This window comes from Dendrobates tinctorius, unplaced genomic scaffold, assembly GCF_039654945.1.
Source record: "Dendrobates tinctorius isolate UK_male_01 unplaced genomic scaffold, ASM3965494v1 ptg000073l, whole genome shotgun sequence".
Classification (NCBI taxonomy): Eukaryota; Metazoa; Chordata; class Amphibia; order Anura; family Dendrobatidae; genus Dendrobates; species Dendrobates tinctorius.
The window spans coordinates 38,662,705-38,680,578 of record NW_027361741.1 but is presented as its reverse complement, the minus strand read 5'-3'; the positions used below and the strand labels follow the sequence as shown (position 1 = coordinate 38,680,578).

The 17,874-nt window shown below is 41.5% G+C and overlaps 1 protein-coding gene across 1 annotated transcript in view; it reads left to right on the top strand.

The window, feature by feature from the left end:
- RSPH14 (radial spoke head 14 homolog) overlaps window positions 1-17,874 on the top strand; it is a 301,306-nt gene that overhangs the window by 271,148 nt on the left and 12,284 nt on the right. Inside the window, exon 4 of the mRNA XM_073582821.1 lies at window positions 8,011-8,236. Coding sequence (XP_073438922.1) covers window positions 8,011-8,236 — 226 coding nt within the window. The remainder of the gene's footprint in view (window positions 1-8,010; window positions 8,237-17,874) is intronic.

Sequence of the window (17,874 nt, the reverse complement as noted above, 5' to 3'; positions counted from 1 at the left end):
TAACTTACTGAGATAATGACTTTTGGGTTTTCATGGGCTGTAAGCCATAATCATCAACATTAACAGAAATAAACACTTGAAATAGATCACTCTGTTTGTAATGACTCTATATAATATATGAGTTTCACTTTTTTATTGAAGAACTAAAATAAATTAACTTTTTGATGATATTCTAATCTTGTGAGAAGCTCCTATAGTCCATGTGGCTGTTATAAAGGATATCTGTAAGCTGGTTTAGGCAAAATGGCTACCCACATATGTATTGTAAGTACTATGCATCTTCTGAGCGGAAAGCGCCAGAAGAATGGACATATTTCTTTTAACCGCTTAGTGGTTTTAGACACCAGAAGAAGTCAAGTTGTTCATCAGACTTAATACATTCACAGCAAGTCATATTTACATACAAATTCACATGTTCATTCTTTTGAGCATTTTCTTTTAGGTTTTTGGGGCGGTTTCCGCAAAGGAGCCCTCCTGAAAAAGATAGTATGTGCGCATAGCATCAGGGTTTTTGGGCTGAGTTATTGGAGTGGAATCTCCAAGATTTTGATGAGGATTTGAAGAGCTCAGTTTCTGCTAAGAAAACAACTTAAAAACTTAATGTGAGTATACTTTTACTATATGGCTTTGATTAGTAAAAAATAAAATTCAAGGTCATACATTCCATTTTAGTGTATAAAAAATAACCCATCCTATGCATACAAAAATATAGCATGAATTAGGAGTAAACAGCTTGATCATCTGTGCAGAGAATAGGGATGACGCCATAGCTCTTGGGTCCCTATTATTCTGTCAGTGAATCAGAAACTTATTTTGTGCCCAAACAATAACCCTGAATCGTAATGAGCAAAATAATTTAGATAAAATGTAGAAAAAAAAAGCTTTCAATGTCTTTTCCTTTTCATTATAATACTTGAGGTTTTTGTATGTTCTTTCTAAAGGTCAATAGAATAGGCTAATCAGGATTTGCAGCTTCAAGCACAGTTGGCTTGTAATCAAGCCATGATGAACCTACATCTGTAACTACAGCTAATGAGATCAAGAAAGCTCGTCTCCATCAATTCCTTTCTATGGATATGTACAGCATAGTAATATATTCAGAAACATGGTCAGTTTATGTCTGGGATATACAGAGATGCCACTCTATGAACTAGACAGCTCAAAATGTGTACCAATATACCTGGCATCAGTTTTCTGCCAAGAGATTTTCATGAAGTCATACAGTATATTAATAACAGATCATGCACTTAAGGCCATATTCAGACATCAGTTACTTTGCTCAAACGCAAAAAAAAAGTCAGATTTTCATATATGTGTTGAATCCGATTTTCATCAGTGTTTGATCAGTGATTTCCTTGTATGAAATAATAAATAAATTACCGAGCTTCTCCTACCCCAATCGCACTGCTAAAAACAACCCACGCGGATGGCAATGTGCGCTGGAGATGATTTTGCAGACTAATAGATTTCTACAGATAATTTTGATCTGTGATAGGCATATCTTCACAATTTTTTACAGACACATGTGCCGCAAAAAAACATGGCCGTATGTGATTTGCCACATGGACTATAATAGGTACCTGATCTCTGTGCAAAATGCTGATAGAACACGTATTCATGCGAGTAGGTAGTTGGTAACAACATGTCCACAAATCTATTGTTCCAGAATCCAGTGATGGGGGATTACAACACTCCAGCTGACAATTGGCATTGCCCATGATGATCTTAGGCTTGTATGCAGCTTGGCACACTCAGAATTTTATTTGGGGAGCTGATTAAGCTATCTACTGCTTCTACTCAGTAAACTCCTACTCTTTCTCTGGCCAACTTGGCAGCTATAGAAGCTAGCCGCGCTCAAACCTCCTAGTTTTCATAAGATATGGCGAAGGAGACACGTGCACAATGCCAAAGTCAGCTGTACCCACTATTGTCAGGCTTTTTATCTCTCTGTACTGCAGTCCAAATATCAATCCAGACCCAAAAACTTCATCCTCTTGAAAATGTAGCCTTAGGCCATGTGCAAACGATGCAGATATCCAGCGGATCCGCAGCAGATTTTACCGCATTGTGATGTACAGTAGCATGTTAGTCAATTGAAAAAAAAAACCGCTGTGCAGAGGCTACGGATTTTTCCGCGCGTTTTTCTTGTGGTTCAAAATATGCAGCATGTCACTTCTTTTGTGCGGTTTTCCACCTGCTCCATTCTCCAAATCCGCAGGGGGAAATCCGCAGGGGAAAACCGCAAGAAAAAAGGAAGAAATCCGCAGGAAAAATGCAGGTCATTTGACCTGCGGATTTCTTCAATTCTGCGCGGAAAAATCCGCAGGGCCAAAAAGTCCGTCTGCACTTAGCCTCAAGGTTCATGCAGACTTCAGTTTACTTAGTTATTACATAGTTACAGTGGGGCAAAAAAGTATTTAGTCAGTCAGCAATAGTGCAAGTTCCACCACTTAAAAAGATGAGAGGCGTCTGTAATTTACATCATAGGTAGACCTCAACTATGGGAGACAAACTGAGAAAAAAAAATCCAGAAAATCACATTGTCTGTTTTTTTTTCCTTTTATTTGCATATTATGGTGGAAAATAAGTATTTGGTCAGAAACAAAATTTCATCTCAATACTTTGTGATATATCCTTTGTTGGCAATGACAGAGGTCAAACGTTTTCTGTAAGTCTTCACAAGGTTGCCACACACTGTTGTTGGTATGTTGGCCCATTCCTCCATGCAGATCTCCTCTAGAGCAGTGATGTTTTTGGCTTTTCGCTTGGCAACACGGACTTTCAACTCCCTCCAAAGGTTTTCTATAGGGTTGAGATCTGGAGACTGGCTAGGCCACTCCAGGACCTTGAAATGCTTCTTACGAAGCCACTCCTTCGTTGCCCTGGTGGTGTGCTTTGGATCATTGTCATGTTGAAAGACCCAGCCACGTTTCATCATCAATGCCCTTGCTGATGGAAGGAGGTTTGCACTCAAAATCTCACGATACATGGCCCCATTCATTCTTTCATGTACCCGGATCAGTCGTCCTGGCCCCTTTGCAGAGAAACAGCCCCAAAGCATGATGTTTCCACCACCATGCTTTACAGTAGGTATGGTGTTTGATGGATGCAACTCAGTATTCTTTTTCCTCCAAACACGACAAGTTGTGTTTCTACCAAACAGTTCCAGTTTGGTTTCATCAGACCATAGGACATTCTCCCAAAACTCCTCTGGATCATCCAAATGCTCTCTTGCAAACTTCAGACGGGCCTGGACATGTACAGGCTTAAGCAGTGGGACACGTCTGGCACTGCAGGATCTGAGTCCATGGTGGCGTAGTGTGTTACTTATGGTAGGCCTTGTTACATTGGTCCCAGCTCTCTGCAGTTCATTCACTAGGTCCCCCCGCGTGGTTCTGGGATTTTTGCTCACCGTTCTTGTGATCATTCTGACCCCACGGGGTGGGATTTTGCGTGGAGCACCAGATCGAGGGAGATTATCAGTGGTCTTGTATGTCTTCCATTTTCTAATTATTGCTCCCACAGTTGATTTCTTCACTCCAAGCTGGTTGGCTATTGCAGATTCTGTCTTCCCAGCCTGGTGCAGGGCTACAATTTTGTTTCTGGTGTCCTTTGACAGCTCTTTGGTCTTCACCATAGTGGAGTTTCGAGTCAGACTGTTTGAGGGTGTGCACAGGTGTCTTCTTATACTGATAACAAGTTTAAACAGGTGCCATTACTACAGGTAATGAGTGGAGGAAAGAGGAGACTCTTAAAGAATAAGTTACAGGTCTGTGAGAGCCAGAAATCTTGATTGCTTGTTTCTGACCAAATACTTATTTTCCACCATAATATGCAAATAAAAGGAAAAAAAAACAGACAATGTGATTTTCTGGATTTTTTTTTCTCAGTTTGTCTCCCATAGTTGAGGTCTACCTATGATGTAAATTACAGACGCCTCTCATCTTTTTAAGTGGTGGAACTTGCACTATTGCTGACTGACTAAATACTTTTTTGCCCCACTGTACATAGGTTGAAGAAAGACCTAGTTCCTTCAAGTTCAACCTTTGTCCACCAATTATACATTTTGTCACTAATCTAACTATAAAACTATAACCCGCAATGTTATGTGTATCAAGGAAATCATCCAGCCCTTTTATAGAAGCTGTTATAGTGTCTGCCATTACTACCTCCTCTGGTAGGGCATTCCACAGTCTGACTGCTCGAACTGTAAAGAACCCTTTCCTGTTTAGCTGCCGGAATTGCCTTTCTTCCTGTAAGGAGCGCCGCCTAGGCCTCAGCACGGTCTTTGGAAGGAATAAGTCGTGTGCCAGTGTTTTGTACTGACCACACATATATTTATATATCTCCTCTGAGGCGTATTTTTTCTAAGCTAAACATGCCCAACTTTTCCAACCTTTCCTCATATGAGAGACCTTTCATCCCTTGTAATATTCTAGTTGCCCATCTTTGAACTGATTCTAACTTCTGAATATCCTTTTTAAAATGTGGAGCTCAAAACTGGATCCCATATTCTAGATGTGGTCTCACCAGTGATTTATAAAGGGGTAATAATATGTTGGGATTGCGGGATTTTATCTCTCTTTTTATTCACCCTAAAATCTTGTTTGCCTTTGCGGCTGCTGCTGGACATTGAGTTGTTTTTATGGATAGAACTTGTATCTGTGAAAGTATGTGGGGCTGTTCTCATGTCCATGTATTTTTGCCAACTGAGTGATCTGCTCAGAAACACGGTGACATGTTTGATTTTGATTTGTGTCTTAGTTCAATGCAGTCTATGGGTCCATGAAAAAAGGAAAAAATCACTGACGTCTGAATGAACCTCTACTTGCCTTCTGCTGCTCCAGCGCTGCTACATCGCTGCAGTGGTGATGTCCTGTCTATACCACATGACTTCCAATCACTAGGTTCCGCTGCCATTGTCGAGGAAGAGAGCAGGAGACCATTGCTATTATTAATGTTTATCTGTAGAAATTGCATGATTCAGCAGTTTTCAAATGGTGGTGTACAAGGCCCTTAAATGTTTGTCCAGTGAAAACGTTATCCACAGAATAAGTGCTAATGTGTTGATCAGAATGCTGGGACTCGCACTGATTGTCAGAACAGGGAACTTTTATCCCTGATACAATGGAGCGGCAGTGCACATGCTTGATCGCTGCTCAATTCGTTCTCTATGGTGCAGTCAAGCCCTGTACTCGGCTTTTTCAGACAGCCACAAGAAGAATGAATGGAGCAGCGATCTGATCTGTCACTCCAATTTGTAACGGGATGAAAATTCTTTAATCTCCCTATCGGAACATCCACCAATCAAGTTATCACCTATCCCATTCATAGGTGATTACTTATTTTTACTGGACAACCCATTTAAACCCCCATGTTATTGATGCCACTAATCTTTCCTATATCACTGGTATACAGTGATTTTGGTGCCAATGATGCCTAAACAGTTTTAAATTAAAGGGGTTCTCACACTAACAAAAGTTCATTTTAATCAATAGATTTTGGAATAATAATAAGTTCCACCATTGGATGTGTTTAAATAAAATGTTCCTGTGCTGAGATAACCTTATAGATGTGCCCCTGCTTTGTACTGTGTAATGGCCGTGTCTGACCATACAGGAACATGGTTTGATCATACCGCAGCTCCTGGGCAGGGGAGGAAGCAAAAGAGTATACAGACATTACAGGATTGAATCGCAAATAATTATTTCTTTGAGGTGAAACATTATTTAAAAACAGGCAATGAAATATTTTATCTCACAAAAAGAATTGACTGTGATCCCCTGCTGTGCTATCTGTATACTTTTTATTGCTTCCTACACTACCCAGGAGCTGTGGTATGATCAGACCATGTTCCTGTACGGTCAGACATGGCCATTACATAGCACACAGCAGGGGCACATGTATAAGATTATCTCAGCACAGGAACATTTTATCTAAACACATCCAATTGTGGAACTTATTATTATTCCAAGATCTATTTATTAAAATGAACTTTTGCTCGTGGGAAAGCCCTTTAAGTATACAGTGCTCATAATAATATGACTTTGGTTTTGTCAGATTGGCTCTAGTTTCTGAGATATTTAATAGTTAATTAATTACAGTAAAATTCTGGTTTCAAAAAGTCACTTTTATAGCCTTGTAAGCCTACACATTGAAATACAAAATAATTATATGGGACATTTCATTACCTAAGACACTGTCAAAGAGTCAAAAGAAAGAGCAAAAGCTATTGAATTTAACGCACACAAGTCGCATTGGGGGATTGCATTATTTTCATATATGAATTATATAAAAATCTAGAACCTTTTCAGCAAAAGTAATGGGATTTTTGAATTCAGCACCCTCAAAATACTTTAAATCCATTGAAAAAATTGTTACCAGAAAAATAATTTTTTTTTTAGACCTGTGTAATCACTCTGTATGCAGGAGTGTGACACTGAGTTGCAAATGTGGTGCTTAGTCACTACTCACAAACAAGCCTGGAGAAAGGGTAATCAAGAGGTCCGGGGTCAGATTCCAATAGAGCTCATCAGAAAGGTAACGGATCAAGACAAAGTGGGTAGGCAAACGGATGGTCAAAGGCAAGGTCCAAGGTCGGGCATCAAAAGATGAGAAACGGAGCACTGGAAAGCAAGGCTCACACACCACCGAGCCAACGCTACAACAGTCAATAATCAGACACTGACTAACAGCTAAATAGCCAGGGAATCACCCAGCACGCCTCTGCCCTGTTTGGTGGTTGAACTGTCACTCAAAATACTGGTAGCTCATAACGCCTCTGCCCCAGATTGGACAGGTGAGCTGTCACTCACAATACTGACAGCTCAGCACGACCCTGATTCTATAGGGAAACTGAGCTGTCACTCACTGCGTCCAGTACACAGTGAATAGTAGAATCATGACAGGAGGTAAGAGAATTGTGTTAACATGCTAGAAGGGGTTGTCAGGTCTTAAACTACAAGTCTGCAGTCAGCCTATGTGACTGAAGACTTGTAAATCCTCACAATCGCGTACACTGCATACTGTGAAGATTCTATGGTGTTGGATGCAGTGGGCACATGGCAAGTATGTAATTTGCATATGTGTGGTCACTTGACTATTAGATGGGCATCGCCTTGCTCAATACAAGTGTATCAAGAAAGGTCCAAAAACAGTCTAGTCGGAATGTGGGTGGAAGTATGTAAATCGCATATTTGCAGTCACATGACTGCCTGCTCCCGGTGCAATGTGAGGATTCACAAGTGGGCAGTTACATGGAGTGCCTGAAGACTCATAACTTCGGAGTGTACAACCCCTATAAAGTATCCATCCATACAGTTCAGTCTAATGTCGGCTGAACCGACTGATATCAACAGCTTTGGTCGACGGTCTAATGTTTATGGTGACACCCTACCAACCGATGGCTAGGAGAGTCGTCATCTGCACATCTGAATTTGGGTTGCCAATCACATTGTCCTCCCAGAGATAAGTCGCCGGCTGCCGTGTCATTCGGCGATATTCTTATACTGAACACTGGAGCACTCAGCCAAACGTCCTGTGTATGGGAGATTCAGCTGAGATCGCTGTCAGCCAAATGATCGACTGGAGCATCGTTTGGCTTACAGTTAACTAATGTGTATGGCCAGCTTTAGAGGTGTCATAGTAAGGTTTTTTGGGTTCATTGACTTTACTTATGAAATGTATTGTTCTGATATAGTACAATTATGACATCGTGCAGTGACAATGGCTGTTCCCTCTATGCTGTGCGCTCTGGAGAGTGTTAATATTACCACAGACAGGTATATCTGCCCTCATTAGAACAGCAGAGCTGCACTGCTAGTCTCACTGCGCTAGTCACTGTGTATTTTATTGTATACAGTGAAGTGAAATTAATATACAGTATATCCATAGAGTTAAAGCTGGCACACTTTAAACTGCCAGGTTTACAAAAAAAACTGCTGAGTGGACAAAGTATGTGCCCAATATGGTTACTGCCTCATCACATATTGTGTCATGCTTGTATTGCAGGTGCAGCCGCTCTGGTTGACGCAGGCCTAGTCTCACAGCTGGTGAGGAAGTTGGAATCCGAGCTGGATGAAATACAGGAGGTCATCTTGGAAACATTACATTTCTGCTTACAAGCAGACGCTTCCCAGGCTCTTGGGGCAGGAGCTGTGATGGTTCTCAAGGAAAAGCTCAGCCACCCATTAGTAAGCATTAGAAGGAAGGTGGCCTGCGCTCTCATGGAAATATGGTGAGGAATGGAGATCTGTCAATATTCATGTAAAGCCACTAGAGGGCAACATTTATTCAGGAATGTCTTTATCACTCTTATCAACACCCGCAAAGATGACTAGTACAGTGTTACTGCTCTATTTATGTGGCGAATGTAATAAAATGTAGAGTGGGGAAAAAAATATTTAGTCAGCTACCAATTGTGCAAGTTCTCCCACTTAAAAAGATGAGAGAGGCCTGTAATTGACATCATTGTATATATAAAGCGGGTGAAATAAGTATTGAACACTTCATCAATTTTCGACGTCAATATATTTCTAAATTGATATGAAATTCTCCCCAAATGTCAGTTACAACCCAATCAATCCACACAGGAAAAGAAATCAAACCATAGATGTCCATAAATTAAGTTATGTGTAATAATGAGAAAATGACACAGCGAAAAAGTATTGATCTTGCTTACTGAAATGTATTTAATACTTCACACAAAAACCTTCATTGGTGATGACAGCTTCAAGGCACCTCCGGTATGGAGAAACTATTCGCATGCATTGCTCAGGTGTGATTTTGGCCCATTCTTCCACATTAACACTCTTCAAATCCTAAAGGTTCTGTGGGTTACTTCTATGAACTCTGAGCTTTAGTTCCTTCCATAAATTTTCGCTTGTATTCAGGTCTGGTGATTGGCTGGACCATTCTAACAGTTTTATTTTCTCTCTCTGAAACCGTAACTGAAAGTTTCCTTGGCTGTGTTTGGGATCATTGTCTTGCTGAAATGTCCACCATCTTTTCATTTTAATCATCCTGGTAGATGGCAGCAGAATTTAATTAAGAATGTCTCAGAACATTTGTCAATTCATCCTTCCTTCAATTACATGAAGTTTGCTAGTGCTGTATGCTGAAAAACAGCTCCACACTATGATGCTCGCACCTTCAAACTTAACTGTTGGTATGGTGTTTTTGGGGTGATATGCAGTGCCTTTTGGCCCCCAATTATGGTGAGAATTATGGCATCCAAAGAGTTCAACTTTGGTCCCATCTGACCAGACAATATTCTCCCAGTATTTTACACCCTTGTCTAAATGTTGTTGAGCAAACATTAAAAGCGTTTCAAAATGCATATTGTTCAGCAATAAAGTTTTGCAAGGTGAGCGTACATACAGGCCATGGAGGTCGAGTGGATTACTTAGGGTGTGTGCACACGCTGCGGATTCTGCTGCGGATCCGCAGCGGTTTTGTCCCTGCGGATCCGCAGCAGTTTCTGCTGCAGTGTACAGTACCATAATATCCTATGGGAAATGGAAACCGCAATGCAGACGATGCAGATTTTTCCGCGCGGATTTGCTGCGGTTTCTAATCTGCAGAAAGAATTGACATGTCAATTCTTTCAGCGGATTCCGCTGCGGTTTACCATCTCCTCCTGTCAGGATCCTGTCAGCGCCGGCGTGCAGCCTACGCTGAGCAGGGACTCACCCGCACTGTAGGGGGGCCCGGGGTCAAGTCCAGCCAGAAAGTACAGATACACAGGACCTGTGGACGCTGAATTTTAGCAAGCAGTCACAGGACCTACGGTCATGTGACTGCAAGGGGGCGGGGCTTAGCATCCTGCTTTCAGAGATGGCAGGACACTATGCAGAAATACTCAGAGTCAGGCAAAACGGACGTCATACACAGAGATATCAGTAAAGTACCAGGGATGATACACAACGGATAGTCAGGGCCAAGCAGAAGTCAAAACCAAACAGACATAGAAGGTACTAAGCAGAATCCAAAGCGATATCCAGAGCACAGACCGAATCGTACACAGAGAATCAAGTAACCAGAACACAGCACAAACACACTCAGGTGTCACCACACAATGCCAAGGGCGAAAGTATAACTGACGGGGGATGGGAGCGTCCTGAGGCTATAAGAAGCCTCTCCCAGAACCAGGGAGAGGCCACAATCATAGCTCCAGGTGTGCAGGTAAGCCTGCACTGGGATCACAACCTTTAACCCCAGAAATGCCAGTCATCAGCACTGGTTCCAGACATTAACCCCACGTGTGCGAGTCAAACCCGCACTGAGATCATGACACCTCCATTGTAGAGGTGATAAACCGCAGGGCAAAACCGCAGGCTAATCCACAGATAAACCGCAGGTCTCTTGAATGGTAACAAAAGAGCCCAGAAAAAATTCTAAACAGATTAAAGGTGAAGTTCAAACTCAAGGAACATCAGTGTCAGATTGCACCATCGTCGTATGAGCCAAAGTGGACTTCATGGGAGACGACTAAGGAGGACACTATAAAAAAAAAAGCCAGACTGGAATTTGCCAAACTACATGTTGACAAGCCACAAAACATCTGGGAGAATGTCCTATGGACAGATGAGACAATTTTGGCAAGGCACATCAGCTCTATGTTCACAGACTGCTGTCTCTCTCCTTCCTGTGCTATGTTCTCCCCTTATTTGCTGTCCCGTTTGAGCCGTCTCCCCCATGCTCTGTCTCTCACACCCCTGTGTCTGACCCTGTACAGAACATACCACAGCTCCTGAGCAGAGGGGGAAGCAAAAAACAATACTGACATTATAGCAGGAGATCGCAGAGGATACATTTTGTGAGGTAAAATATTGTTTAAAAACAGTCAGTGAAATATTTTACCTCACAAAATGCATCCTCTGTGATCCCCTGCTGTAATGTCAGTATTGTCTTTTGCTTCCTCCCCTGCCCAGGAGATGTATTATGCTCCATGGTCAGACACAGACAATTTTTAAAATGAACTTTACCATCATTTCTGTCCAGGCCTATTTCATGAGTTTTATTTAAAAAAAAAAAAAATATGTGGAAGCATGGTTGAAAAGCAATGTCTGACTTTCATTTGTTCATTTTCATAGACTTTTGATTTATTATTACTTTTGTCAGATTCAAGCTATTTCTGTCCCCATTGTGGGTTTTTCTGTCATTAAATGAAGGGTGCCAACAATTTTGACCACGTGTGTAAATGCCGAACACGGACTTCTCCCAGAAGTCCGTTGCAATGTTCGAAGTTCCGGGGAAAATCCAGGTGGAGAGAGAGACAATTTTCCAGTTAAAATGTCCGGATCCCCATAGTTTTCAATAGAATTTGGGTTCTGGATCAAGTTTGGGTACAGTTCTTGTACCCGAACCAGACTTTGGAATAAAGTTCGGGTCCAGTACCAGAACCCGAACTTCCGCAGGTCCACTCATCCCTATTGGTGACATATTCATAACTTATTTCACCCTTTGTAATTATTACAAGTTGTTCTCACCTGTTATTATTTTAATACTAGATGGAGGCCCGATGCTATCGCATCAGGAGGGCGGTAATGTCATGATGAGGGCAGGCTTTGCAGCATTGAGAATCTCTCTTTTGTGCTCACCCACCTATCCACTCTCTCTTTCCCCATGTGCTGACTTCTCCTGTCTGTGCTCTCTTGTTTGACCTGTCTACCCCATGTGCTATCCCCCCTTGTCTGCTGTCTCATTCCTTCCTGTGCTGTGTTCTCCTCTCATGTGCTGTCCCATTTGAGCTGTCTCCCCCTGTGCTCTGTCTCTCTCACCCCTGTGTCTGACCATGTACAGATCATACCATAACGCCTGAGCAGAGGAGGAAGCAAAAGACAATACTGACATTACAGCAGGAGATCGCAGAAGATACATTTTGTGAGGTAAAATATTGCTTAAAAACAGTCAGTGAAATATTTTACCTCACAAAATGCATCCTCTGTGATCCCCTGCTATAATGTCAGTATTGTCTTTTGCTTCCTCCCCTGCCCAGGAGATGTGGTATGCTCCAAACATGGTCAGACACAGACAATTTTTAAAATGAACTTTCGTTTGTGGGAAAACTACTTTAATGTGACCGGCTTCCTCTTCCTGTCGTGCATCTGCCACCGGGACCAGCCGAATGATTCACTGCGCCTGCGCAGAATTCACGCATGCGCAGTGTGATGGTGTTCCGCTGGTAGTACCGCGCAAGAGGCTGCGTGAGTGTATGAGTGTGAGAGTGTGAGTCTGAGTGTGTGTGAGTGTGAATGTGAGTGTGTAAGTCTGCCTGTGTGTGAGAGTGAGTGTGAATGTGAGTGTCAGTGTGTGAGAGAGAGAGTCTGAGTGTGTGTGAATGTGAGCGTGAGTGTATGAGTGTGAGTGTATGAGTGTGAGAGTGTGAGTGAGAGTGTGTGAGTGTGTGAGTGTGTGTGTGTGTGTGTGTGTGGTGCGACGGTGTTCCGCTGGTGGTACCACACAATCGGTTGGTACCAGCAGCAGTTTCCATATTTAGACACCCATCACTTGGGTGCCCCAATATGGCGGTCGGTGAACTTCCTCCTCTTGGAATTCTGGGATAAGGTGACATCTGGACAGAACAGGAAATGAAAACAGTACAAGGCAATTATATAAATAGATTTTTCTACTGTATGTTTGATAGATATAAGATATGTAACTATTTTCTGTTTTAAAAAGATCCTAAAGGAGTTCTTTGTTGAAAACAAATGATCATCTATCTACAAGAATGATGATAACTCATTGATTTATCCCCTGTGGAGCACTTTTAACCCCGCTAGAATGAAGCAGCATTGCGCATTCCCAACCAGTGCTTCATTCTTTCCATATGGTGCTGCTAGAAAAAGGGAATTAAATTTTTCTTAAATTTTAGGTAATTCATATTTTCATGGATAGGATTTTAATGGAGATTGCGTTATCAATCATAAAAACATTATTTTTTTCATTTAGTTGTTTTTAACTGTGGAAAAGTGGGGATTCGAATTTTAGTTTTTATAAATTTTGTTGTTATTTTTTTTTTACTTTTTTTTTCTTCTTACTTTAGTCTGTAATTTTTAGTCCCTAAAAGTAATCTATTTGAAATGTATTTGGTCAAACAATTTAATTAACTAACCCCTAATGTGATGGCTGGAGCTGCTTCTCTTTGGTGAGACGTGTGATGTTAGTTGGTAGTGATGATGTTACTACTCGCAACTGTTTTTCCAGATTTGCGTTGGTCTGGAAACAACTCTTTCTGATTAATTTTGAAAAGAACTTGTAACAGTAAGTTCAGATCACAGGAGATGCTGAGGGTATATATACATCACAGGAGGGACTGGGGCATATATACATCACAGGAGGAGCTGGGGGCATATATACACCACAGGAAATGCAGAAGGCATATATACATCACAGGAAACGATGGCGGCATATACATCACAGGAGGGGCTGGGGGCCTATAGACATCACAGGAGGGGCTGGGGACCTATAGACATCACTGGAGGGGCTGGGAGAATATAGACATCATAAGATGAGCTGGGGGGCATATATACATCACAGGACGAGCTAGGGCTGTCGAGATCGTTCGTGAGTCCAGAGCGCAGAGCGCACTGACTCCAAGGTACATCAGCATCTTTGGTGCGTGTGAATGCTGCGTGTGCGTGCTTGCAGTCTCAGGAGCAATTAAAGAGCCCACTACTGGCAAAACACGGACACTTTCGGGCCTGAAATTCCCCATCCCGCTATAGGGAATCATTTTTTCCCTTGTACTACAGGGTGGGCCATTTATATGGATACACCTAAATAAAATGGGAATGGTTGGTGATATCAACTTTCTGTTTGTGGCACATTAGTATATGGGAGGGGGGAACTTTTCAAGACGGGTGGTGACCATTTTAAAGTCGGCCATTTTGGATCCAACTTTATTTTTTTCAATGGGAAGAGGGTCATGTGACATCAAACTTATTGAGAATTTCACAAGAAAAACAATGGTGTGGTTGGTTTTAACATAACTTTATTCTTTCATGAGTTTTTTTACAAGTTTATGACCACTTGTAAAATGTGTTCAAAGTGCTGCCCATTGTGTTGGATTGCCAATGCAACCTTCTTCTCCCACTCTTGACATAATGATAGCAACACCACAGAAGAAATGCTAGCACAGGCTTCCAGTATCCATTGTTTCAGATGCTGCACATCTCATATCTTTACAGCATAGACAATTGCCTTCAGATGACCCCAAAGATAAAAGTCTAAGGGGGTCAGATCGTGAGACCTTGGTGGCCATTCAACCGGCCCACGACAACCAATCTACTTTCCAGGAAACTGTTCATGTAGGAATGCTCGGACCTGACACCCATAATTGATGGTATGCCACTGGATAGCTGAAATTGCTACATGATGATGTGTTGCCCTCTTTATGCACTGAGTTTTTCCTGCAAGATGGTGCACCACCACATTATGGATGTCAGGTCCGAGCATTCCTACAGGGAATCTGACCCCATTAGACTAGCATTTCTTCTGCGGTGTTGCTATCAGTGTGTCAAGAGTGGGAGAAGAGGGTTGCGTTGGCAATCCAACACAATGGGTAGCACTTTGAACACATTTTATAAGTGGTCATAAACTTGCAAGTAACTCATGAAAAAGTAAAGTTACGTTAAAACCAAGCAAACCATTGTTTTTCTTCTGAAATTCTCAATAAGTTTGGTGTGTCACATGACCCTCTATCCATTGAAAAAATAAAGCTGAATCCAAAATGGCCAACTTCAAAATGGCCGCCATGGTCACCACCCATCTTGAAAAGTTTCCCTCCTCCCATATACTAATGTGCCACAAACAGGAAGTTGATATCACTAGCCATTCCCATTTTATTTAGGTGTATTCATAGAAATGGCCCACCCTGTATATACCACAATAATCTAATATTGTAGTATATGGTACGAATCATGGTCTTTTATTAAGCCCAGCTTGGGACTAGGCTTCTAACTGGGGGATTTAACAGCAGTCTCATGGCTTCCATGGTAACCCATCAGCACCTCATTGATCATGTCGTGGGGAAGGAAGAGAGGCGACAAACAGTATTGTGAAGCTAAAATGCCGCTGCCATAAGAGCTAGCTATGATTGCTGCAGTTATAGGCAGGTGCTGGTTGTATAACACAGCCGCCACATGCCTTGTGTAAATTTGACTCAACGCCTGAGTCCTGATATACCTGCACACGCTTCATGATGTCATAGTGCGTTACGTGTTGTCAAGGGGTTACTGTAGATATTCCTTTGGAGAATGAGATCATAAAAATGTTGTCAGGGCCATGTGCAGAATATAAGAACAGCAATCAGCTTACGTATGAACAGAGTCCGTGGTGGGAAATTTAATAATCCGTTCTTATTTCCTGTATAAGCTCCATGTCCAAAAAGAGTAAGCCGAGCCTGATATTACATTTCGTACACAACATAAATATGTAAGACCTGCTGTTTGTACACAGGGTATATTGCAACCACATCCAGCGTGCTTTTTCCCTATCAGACCCACCGCCATAAAAGTTACCAAGTAACTAATTGATGTATTCAGTGAGTTGAACGCTTGCTATTAATTGCAGGAACTCTGGAATTGGGATATCAGTATATTCAGTTTAGCAAATAATTACTTGATAATTACTTTTCGGACAAGTGGTAGAAGCTTTGAGGTTTGGCCATATTGTTTTATCAAAGCCATTAAAGTATATTAAAGTTTAGTACTCTTGAGTGTTATGGCTTGCGGGAAGTAAGCAGAAAAAAACAACTAAAGGTTAATGACATTGTAGTCATGTTCCTAAGAACGCTATTAACCTCTACTCAAAATCTACAATATATTTGATACTGCTAATATATAAGGACTTTATGTTTTACCAGTAAAGTACATGTTATACACAGTGCAAAATCATAAGAAAAGATCAAACGGAAAAGGCCTACATATGAGTTTCGTGTACGAGTTAGACAGACCCACAAAAGTTTATTCTGGTAAGCAGAGTCAGAGCAGGGCTGATTAGTTTCAAAAGTGGACAAAAAGATGAAGCGGTCAATAAAGGAAAAACAAAAGTTGAACTTTTTGGAAGGTGTATGTCCCATCCCATCTGACATAGAAGTAGCACAGCAGTTCAGAAAGTGAACATCATATCAACAGTAAAATATGGTGGTAGTAGTGTGATTTTTTGGGGCTGTTTTACTGCTTCAGAATCAGGATGACTTGCTGTGGTAAATGGAATAATGAATTCTGCTATCTACAAAAAAATTCCTGAAGGATAATGTCTGGCTATTTGTTCGTGACCTCAAGCTGAAGTGCACTTGGGTTATGCAGCAGAACAGTGAGCCAAAACACACCAGCAAGTCCACCTTAATCCATTTGATATATTTGATATGCTGTGACAAAACCTTAAAAAGACAGTTAATGCTTGGAAACCCTCAAAGTGGGTGAATTACAACAATTCTGCAAAGATAAGTGGGCCAAAATTCCTCCAGAGCGTTGTAAAAGATTCATTGCCAGTTATTGCAAACACTTAATTGCAGTTGTTGCTTCTAAGGGTGTGGCCCAACCAGTTATTAGGTTTAGGGGGCAAATACTGTTTCACACAACTGTATGTAATGTACCCATAAATAAGTATTTTTATGAAAAAAAAAGCAAAAAGTATACATATTTGGTATCGCCGCATCCAGAAAGACCCAACGTATAAAACTGTCCCACTAGTTAACCCCTTCAGTGAAAAAAGGCAAAAACCTATTGTCACGGGTTTACCACAACAAAGGAGACTGCAACGTCTGATTTTTCCTACTCCTGCACTGTTTAGAAGCACTTCATCTTCTTATTAAATGGTGCAGGTTTCTTTTAGCAGTGCAGGGGTTAATCTGCTCATTTGAGAGCTATTGGAAGCTTTTCTATATTAAGGCTCTCAGCTGTATGTTGTTATCCACTCCCATGCTTATGCTGCATGGTTAGGAGATGGTGATTTGTGGTTGTTTGATAAGGCGTTTGGTGGATTTATCTGTGACTGATGCTAGGTTTTGGGTGTGTGCTAATTGCCCTCCTTCTCCTACTTTGATTTTACCCCATCCTACACTCCCCGGTGTTTACCTCTGTTGTTTGTGTGAGTATATTTGTATGATTAGTTTTTCCTTTATCCCTGTTCGTATTACCTTGCTAATCTGATTGGTGCATTACGGTACACTACTACTCCCCTCTTCCCTGGATGGGGGAAGGGTACAGACTGAAGGCGGATTCAGGAGCTAAGGCAAGGTACGTGGCCCCGGCGTCATCACCATCAGAAGTAATCTGGAAGACAGGGCGAGCTAGGGCGCATCTTGCTTTAGGGACAGTGAAGTAGCCCCTGGTCCAAGGACACCCGACATCAGAGTCGTGACACCTATGCTTTTTCATCAAAAGTGGAATAAAACGCGATGAAAAAGTTGAATGTAAATAAAAATTATATAGCTGAAAATGTCATCTTGTCCTGCAAAAAAACAAGAAGCCAAACAGCTCCATTAGTGCAAAACTAAAAATGTTATAGCTCTCAGAATAAAGCGATGCAAAAATAATAATTTTTTTCTATAAAATAGTTTTTATTGTGTAAAAGCGTTAAAACATTAAAAAATGATATAAATGTGGTATCGTTGTAATCGTAATGACCTGAAGAATAAAGATGCCTTATCAATTTTACCACACACAGAACGGCATAAAATAAACCCGGCGGTGTCTGTCTTTTTAGGCGAGCATAACAGTGCCATCTGCCACAGGTTTGTGCACCTCTGAAAAGGACATCGCTAAACAGAGGCCAGAACGAAGTGCATAGTAACTCTGCTGTCTCATTATAATGAATGGATCCCTCAGGGGTTTCAACTGAATCACGTCATTTGGTGATTTACATGGA